The sequence below is a fragment of the Protopterus annectens genome, chromosome 15.part0 (genome assembly GCF_019279795.1).
Source record: "Protopterus annectens isolate FY-2018-M chromosome 15.part0, PAN1.0, whole genome shotgun sequence".
NCBI classification, from domain to species: domain Eukaryota; kingdom Metazoa; phylum Chordata; order Ceratodontiformes; family Protopteridae; genus Protopterus; species Protopterus annectens.
Window position 1 is genome coordinate 9,452,352 of NC_056749.1, and position 9,176 is coordinate 9,461,527.

The following is a 9,176-nucleotide window of genomic DNA, read 5'->3' on the forward strand; positions in this document are numbered from 1 at the left end:
AGCTATGTCTTAAAAAATCTATTTTTGGCATTCCTAGTACCCAAGTATCAGGTTTTGAAACAAAGAAACATATTCTCCACAGTTTGTAAATCTCTGTCTTTAATAATCATCTACTATTGCAGCACTCCCAACACAAGCACACACATACACACTAAAACCCCCAACATTTAAAAAATGACATTGTGCCCACCTGATTTGCCAGTATTGATGATCCACCAAAATATGGTGCGTTTGTTGAATGTAGCACAAAAGTGACAGACCGAGACGTCGTGGTCTGGGCCTAAACAAGGAATACAGAGGGAATGGAAATCCTTATGCGGTATTTGCTTCCCACATGAAATACAATTATTAACTTTGTCTGACATCGGTCTGAGGCAAGAAAAGTTTCCCCAACGGGGTACTTAGCTTTTAAGAAGACTTCGGTTTCAAAATTTTCGTAATTTCAGGAGCTGGCGGGCGGACCGGCACTAGCAAACTGCTTCTGCTTCGGGCACCGCGCGGCAAGAAAGACTGAAGAAAATGGTGTCGGCTGGTTCCTTTATACCCCTGTCGCACTGACATCAGGGAAGAAGCGACGACAACCGACGCCGGACCCTAGACTTTGGAATTCGGCCGACGAGGACCCGCCTGACGGCAGGAGAACCCATCTGTTATGACTGCAGCTGTATGCATGGTGAACATCCCCCAACATTTAAAAAATGACATTGTGCCCACCTGATTTGCCAGTATTGATGATCCACCAAAATATGCATACTGTTGTCCAATCTATCACTGCTTAGAACCCACCAATGACGACAGTACTGAGTGATTTTTGTTTGTTGAAAAACAATAAACTTTATATGCTACAGGTCCATTCTTCTGCCTCATGAGTGGTCTCTCAGTCATTTAGTGGCTGCCAAGATGTTCAAATTCTGGAGCCAGTCTTACTGTGATCAGTTTGCTACCTCACTCAATCCCAAGTGCAGCAGTTACTTTGCCATGATCCCCCAAGAGGGAGAGTTACTGAAGGATGCTTTGATCCCAGGGTCTCCTGTAAGCTTATCTGCCCATTCCTCTTATATCCAAATTCCTTCAGAAAGCAAGCTGGTGCAAGGCGAAAGTGATTCTCTTCACCCCTTTTTAACCTTAACAGATATGGTTCCCTTTTATGTGGCATCACCTGATATAACCTCCCTGGGTGCTAGACCCTCTTCCAGACCTGGTCTCTCATCTATCCGGCCAGCCTTACCCGACATCAAATCCCTAAAACAGACCACTTTGTTTGTCCACTTCCAACGATGATCAGAAATTCTAGGCTTTCTTCCTCTGTGTTTCATATTCTGTCTTCTTCCCAAAGACTGGCTACTATAAAAGTTTATAAAAACAAGAGGAAAGGGTTTTCCATTTGGACTTCATCCAAGGGTTTAGATCCCTTCTTTTTTATTTTTTGGGAAGTTTATTTCAAGAGTTTGCTAGCTTTTCCACTACTAAGGTTCATTTAGCAGCTATTTCCTGTTTTCATGTGGGAGAGAATTATAGTCTTGTTGCCTCATTGAAGTTGTCTAAGGCTTTTTTATAGGGTGCTTTCCATCTTCGACCGTCTTCAAGATACCTTGTTCCACATTGGGATATTACTGTTTTAGTCCAGACCCTAACCAAGACCCCTCTTGAACTTACAGCTTCAGTGGAACTGAGATTTCTTTCTTGGAAAATGCTTTTTCTGGTGGTAGTTACCTCAACAAGGAGGATTTCAGAACTTCAGGCTCTATCATGTAAGCCTCCATATTTGGTGTTCCACAAAAATAGGGTATTGCTTTGAACCAACTCTAATTTTCTTCCTAAAGTAGATTCAGAATCTGTCCTAAATCAGACATTAATTTGACAGTTTTCTTCCCTAACTGACCATTAATTTGCCAGTTTTCTTCCCTAACATTTCAAACAGAGGAGAATATACCTTACATTTGCTGGATGTTCTTTGCCAGTTGTGGTTTTATTTACATTGCACCAAGAATTTCAGGAAAACTGATAAACTTCTCTTCCTTTTCCAAGGGACAATGCTCCCAAAGTCTCACTATCCAGGTGGCTGTCTGATTGTATTTTCTTTGCTTACAAAGCCACGGGACTGTCATTACCTCATAACCCTAGCTCATTCTGCTAGAGCAGTTGCAGCTTCTACAGCTTTCTTTGCTAGAGTGCCTATAGATGACATTTGTGCTGCAGTTACCTGTTCTACTGTCCATACCTTCATCTCTCATTACAAGCTGTATCTCCTGTCTAGATCCTGGGCTTCATTTAGCTCCACCATTCTCCTGAATATCCTTCCATGAGACCTTCTGGGGGGTTTTAGTAGCTGGAGACCTCTGTCCCAGTAAGTTGAGGTAGACGGACTAGGCAACACTAGATACGAAAGTTATGTTCTTACCATAATACTAGATCCATGCTGTCTTCCTCCATCCATCTCAGTCTTCCCTCCATCTGTCACCTGCCACATTGTCACATGTGCAACTCCCATCTAACCATTTTGGATCTGTCATGAGCTTCGCTTTATTTACAGTTTGGCACTGTGTCATTGCTTATCTCAGGTACCCTTTTCCTTTTATATATTATAGGTAAGGGTCTTAGGTATACATAGGCAAACTTGATCTGAGGAACTGTGAAGACAGATGGGAATACTGGGTAGAGGGGAGGAACCTGCGCCTAGGATTCAAGAGTCAAGAAGTTGTTGGCTTTGGATCCAGTTGAATCCAATATACTCAACAGTTGAGACAAATAGAAAAATACAGCAACAGATATAGCATTATGGTAAGTACATAACTTTCATTTATACTCGAGTACATATATACTTGAACAGATAGTTTCATGCAATTGTTGCTGTACATTCCTATTTAGAGAAGTTGCATTTTTAGCTGTATTAGTGGAGCCACTCTGGCAACCAAAAAGCAAAACACTGAAAATCAGAATACTATTCCACTACCATAGTTAAAAACAAAAACAAAAAAAAGCCACAGTTTAACTTTGTGGCAGTAGATGAAATAGCAAAGCCAAAACAACATATATCTAATTTAATAATTCCTGAACAGTTAGCACTTTTGTTTTATCACAGACGTCTTCTCTGATAAGATGAAAGCTCTAACTGTTCAGTAGTTATTAAATTAGATGTATATTGTTTTTGCTTCCGTTTCATTTTCTGACACAAAGTTTGAATTTTAGCCAAAAAGCAAAATTAATAGAACCATTTCTGGATAGGGTGCCAGCCCATTGCAGGACACACACACACACACACACACACACACACACACACACACATATACACAAAGCACACCAGATAGATATTGACAATAAAAGGATTGCCAGTTAACCTAGCTGCATGTCTTTGACATGTGGTAGGAAACCAATGCACCCAGAAAAAAGCCACAGAGTTCAAGGAGGAAGTAAACACTTCACAAAGGAAACACCCCAGCTAGGAAACTCACCAGAACGTCAAGGGCTGACGGTCAGAAATGATTGTATTGTGCTGTGCCTGCAGATTATCTGTAGTGATTAATGTACTCTCCTGGTAAACAAACTGAAATAAATATATAAATAAATTGTCCTTTTGGTAAAATTGAAGAGCTCACTAAATGCTACTGCTTTGACACAGACCACTCCTCAAATCACTGTAGCCCCAGCTGGGTACTGATTCAAGTTACCTTAGGGTGCCATTATGGAACATATATGCTACAGTGTGTGGCAAACCTCTTTATCACCGTCACTTCCTGAACTAGATCTTGGTAAGTTCAAACATGGTATTATAAACAGAAGTCTTTATGTCATTGGGGATATTAACCAGAAATAGCTAGTGGATCTTCACTTACACTTGTATTGCAGACTTCAAAGTCATAGCTTGCCCAGACACAAATAGATTAACCCTTCCTCAAGTCAACATTTCTTCCTAGATTTTTTGTACTACTTTCTCTGACATATGTCCCAATATCTATGTGCATTCTCTCTCACAGAAGAAAACACTGTCCTGTCCTGGTGGACTGTCAGCCATCTTAGCTCCCTAGCATTTACTGTTGCTGGAAGGCCATGCCCTCCTTATAAAGAGCACTGTTTCCTTCTTTCTATCTTGCTGACATAAATAGGTCTACAGTTGTAACGAGAAAGCAAATATCCTAAAGCTCTCAAGAAGTTTGATACTAATAATTCAGTGCTGAAACTTGCTTGTGCATTTAAAGTCACCCAGATCCCTTTTGAATGACTAAACCAAGGAACAGTGTCTTAACATAAGGGAAGACTGCTTCATAGATGAAGTAGTCACTGAGATATGAATGTTCTCAATGTTAAGTTGTCAATCTCGCCTTCATTCTTGCTTGATGGGTTCGGAGCCGATCCTCGGCTCCGACTCGGCACTTGCTAAGCTCGAGAGTCACTTTTACCAGCTCGAGGCAGCCCCATATCCCATGATGCAAGGCGGTAAGTACCCAGATCTCGTTTGCCGCTTCGCTGATGAGGTCCTCCTTTTACCAGCTCCTGGTAAGTGATTCATACACTAATACTTTTGCCCCTTTTTCAGTTTAAAGTTATATTTATAGTTAAAATTAGTAGTTTTAGACTAGTTTTAGTCCTTTCCTGACTAAATTTCCCTCTCTTCTAAAACTTTTTAGTCAGGCCTTCTCCCATCCCATCCCCCCCTTGTTAGGGTGTGTGTGTGATTGTGAGACAATTTTATTTTTTTCCCTTTTGGGATTGTAAAATTCTTGGACAGGTGTTGTGTGTGTGTGTTACAACATGTCTAAGGAAAGGGTCTCAGGCTTTAAGAAGTGTGACTCGTGCTGTCAGAAAATGTCTCTGACAGACGGTCACACTTCTTGCCTATACTGCCTGGGACCTCTCCACCTGCAGGACTCCTGTGCGATTTGTCATTCCTTTAGCCAGAGAGTCCTGCAGGAAAGGAGAAATAAGCTCATTTTGAGGGGCCTTCTTAAGCCGGAGGGCTCTCCGGCTAAGTCGGCTCCATCTAAGACTTCTAAGTCTTCCAAGGCCCAGGCTTCTGTGTCCAAGCCTGCGGCCTCGGCTCCGACTCTTTCAGAGTCGAGATCGGCTCCGGCTGGAGCCGATTCTGGTTTACACAAACCTTCGGCACCGATGGCTATCGGTGCCGATTCTGGTTCGACCACTTCGGTGTCGGCTCCGATCGGTTCCGATCACCATGTGGCTCAGGCTTCGGTGTCGGCGCCGATCGGCTCCGACACACTTACCTTTAAGTCTGTATCGGCTCCGGCTGGAGCCGATGCATCGAAACTATCTGTCGGTGCCGAGAAGTTGTCGGCTCCGACAGCTTCTATAGTTTCATCGGCTCCGATGATTCCTTCGAGGAAGAGGTCTAGGTCCCCTTCCTTGGAGCCGATACTCTCGGAACCGAGCCATCGGAGCCGATCTTCAAGGTCATCCAGGCTTTCTGACCATGATTTAGAGAGAGTGGTCAGTAGATTATTAAAATCACAGGCACTGGCCCAAATGCTACATAGTCCGTCTCAACAGATGACTATTAGTCCACACCCCATTGCAGTTCCTCCTTCGACTCTACCCCAGAGTTTGGAGTTGGAGTCTTCGGGAATAGTTTCTGCTACGGCTGAGGGACAGATACCCCCTTCTGCTCCTTCAGCCTCTACTCTTATCTCCTCTTCGAGACCTTCCTTAGAGGGATTCGGTGGTCGGGCTTCCCTGGTCTCCTCCGAGGGGGTGAGTGGCATCGGACCCTTGTCCGACCCCTCTCTTCCCCTTGGGGCCTCGGCCTTGGTGAGCTCGGCTCCGACATCTGCCTCAGAGCCTTCCCTTTCGGTGGGTCCTGGAGTTCCTGGCTCTTCAGAAACGGGTTCTCTCGGACCTCCCTGGGAGGGGAGCCTTCGAGGTGATGAAGAGTGTGCTGACCACTGGACTCAGCCAGCAGTCTGTTCCCTTAGCTCCTCCCTCTATGGTGCCTGTCGACATCTCTGCCACTTCTCTTGCTCCCGGACCCAGAGATCCTCCGCCTCAGGTTTCCCCACTGGGAAGAACCCCCTCTTCCGAGGATTCTCCTGATTTGAAGAGGACCTGTAAGAGGAAACACGTAGACTCCCCCGAGTCTATCACTTCAGATACTGACTTAGATGAGTCAGAGGGATCCCCAAGATCCCCCTCTGAGGATGTCTCCTTCTCAGACATCCTAGAACTCCTTAGACAAAGGGGAAACTGGCCCACCAATAATCCCTCTGAGGATGAGTCAGTATACCTGGAGGCGTTTGGATCTCGGCCCTCCACCTCCTGGGTGTCTCCGCCTTTCGACCCCCTTATGCAGGTTATTGCTCGAAAGGTGTGGGCTGCTCCTGACTCTGTAGAGCCAGTCCCTAGGAGGCCTTCTACATTTATTACTGCCCCGTCGGACAAGCAGTTCCTCACAAAAGGTGTCCCCGCTGATGCCATGGTGGTGGCGGCTGCCACTAAGAAGGAACTTGCAGATCCTTCCGTACCTTTTACACTGATATAGTTGGATTAGTGAATATTTACAATGGCAGGGAGATCTCTTTTGCACTGATGTAGTTGGGGTAGTGAATATTTACAATGGCAGGGAGATCTCTTTTACACTGATATAGTTGGGGTAGTGAATATTTACAATGGCGGGGAGATCTCTTTTACACTGATATAGTTGGAGTAGTGAATATTTACAATAGCGGGGAGATCTCTTTTACACTGATATAGTTGGGATAGTGAATATTTACAATAGCGGGGAGATCTCTTTTACACTGATATAGTTGGGGTAGTGAATATTTACAATGGCAGGGTGATCTCTTTTACACTGATATAGTTGGGGTAGTGAATATTTACAATGGCAGGGAGATCTCTTTTACATTGATATAGTTGGGGTAGTGAATATTTACAATGGCAGGGAGATCTCTTTTACGCTGATATAGTTGGGGTAGTGAATATTTACAATGGCAGGGAGATCTCTTTTACGCTGATATAGTGAATATTTACAATGGCAGGGAGATCTCTTTTACACTGATATAGCTGGAGTAGTGAATATTTACAATGGCAGACAGATCTCTTTTACACTGATATAGTTGGGGTAGTGAATATTTACAATGGCAGAGAGGTCTCTTTTGCATTTATATAGTTGGGGTAGTGAATATTTACAATGGCAGGGAGATCTCGTTTACACTGATATAGTTGGATTAGTGAATATTTACAATGGCAGGGAGATCTCTTTTGCACTGATGTAGTTGGGGTAGTGAATATTTACAATGGCAGGGAGATCTCTTTTACACTGATATAGTTGGGGTAGTGAATATTTACAATGGCGGGGAGATCTCTTTTACACTGATATAGTTGGAGTAGTGAATATTTACAATAGCGGGGAGATCTCTTTTACACTGATATAGTTGGGATAGTGAATATTTACAATAGCGGGGAGATCTCTTTTACACTGATATAGTTGGGGTAGTGAATATTTACAATGGCAGGGTGATCTCTTTTACACTGATATAGTTGGGGTAGTGAATATTTACAATGGCAGGGAGATCTCTTTTACATTGATATAGTTGGGGTAGTGAATATTTATAATGGCAGGGAGATCTCTTTTACGCTGATATAGTTGGGGTAGTGAATATTTACAATGGCAGGGAGATCTCTTTTACGCTGATATAGTTGGGGTAGTGAATATTTACAATGGCAGGGAGATCTCTTTTACACTGATATAGTTGGAGTAGTGAATATTTACAATGGCGGGGAGATCTCTTTTACACTGATATAGTTGGAGTAGTGAATATTTACAATGGCGGGCAGATCTGTTTTACACTGATATAGTTGGAGTAGTGAATATTTACAATGGCGGGGAGATCTCTTTTACACTGATATAGTTGGAGTAGTGAATATTTACAATGGTGGGGAGATCTCTTTTACACTGATATAGTTGGAGTAGTGAATATTTACAATGGCGGGGAGATCTCTTTTACACTGATATAGTTGGAGTAGTGAATATTTACAATGGTGGGGAGATCTCTTTTACACTGATATAGTTGGAGTAGTGAATATTTACAATGGCAGGGAGATCTCTTTTACACTGATGTTGTTGGAGTAGTGAATATCTACATTGCCATTGTGGATAGTCATACAAATAAATAAGAGCAATGTTACAGTGTTTCTTGTAGTCAAGATTGCTGATGTTAATGGTGTTGAACATTTATCCTGAACTCTTTCAGCCGACTCATCATGTCTACCCATCGAGAACTGGTGACAGTCAGAAAAGCAAAGCTAAGAAAGGAAAAACAAGTAGGAAGATTTCCACAGATATCAAAGGGAAAATCAAATGCTTTATACCTGCCAAAAGGAAAGAACTACAAATCAAAACAATGCTATGAATGATTAGACATATTTAAAAATAATTGTACTGAGGTTGTGTAAGTTCTGTGTTCACAAGTTTTCTATATTAACAAAAGGATCTGTATGATGGAATAGCTGTTTCAAGGATTATATGTGTTTTAAACATTTTTACATAAATAATATGTGTATATCTTATGCACCGTATGATGTAATGTACATAGTTGTGTTTGTTCTACATTGAGACTTCATATTTTCTTTGATAAAGAAACATTGACTAAAAAACGATTGTGCTTATTTTTTCTCTTTAGAATGCTATCACATTCATTTTGCATTTGTGATATTTATAATGAACAAAATATTTATTTTTACACTCATAAAAATAATAATAATTCATTACTTTTAGAACTAAATAAGTATAATAAAATTTGGTACTACAAATAACAGTGGAAACAAATTGGTTAGTAGCTGAATTGCTGGAAGTCATAAACTCAGATGTTCAAATGCAATTTTGAAGGAGGCTGGCAAGGACTCCTTTAGAACTGCTTAGAAAGTAATTTCTGAAGGGTAGATGAAAACAGAAAAGCACTGTCTTCGTAGAGATTTTCTGTGATAGGCCATTGTGCTAGAAATGCAGGTAAAAGGGCTCCTCTGCATTAAGAGCAAACTGTGGAGTACTTTTGTAGAAGTGATATATTACTGTGCACCAGGAAGGGTATTCATTAATTCTACAGGTGAGCTATTACAGCTTGAAATGCAAAGCCGCTGCAGCTTAGCGTGCATGGTTAAGATGTACTGCGAGCACTGTAATCTGGCAGAATGTTATATTTTGTGATATAATTACTTTGTTCAGATATATT

At 41.9% G+C, this 9,176-nt stretch overlaps 1 protein-coding gene across 1 annotated transcript in view; it reads left to right on the plus strand.

Annotated features, from left to right (window-relative positions):
• The window catches only part of BRME1 (break repair meiotic recombinase recruitment factor 1), a 907,620-nt gene extending 899,038 nt beyond the window's left edge, over window positions 1-8,582 (plus strand). Inside the window, exon 8 of the mRNA XM_044057727.1 lies at window positions 8,199-8,582. Within this exon, the coding sequence (XP_043913662.1) occupies window positions 8,199-8,361 (163 nt within the window). The 3' untranslated portion in view covers window positions 8,362-8,582. The remainder of the gene's footprint in view (window positions 1-8,198) is intronic.
• Window positions 8,583-9,176: the final 594 nt, after the last annotated feature.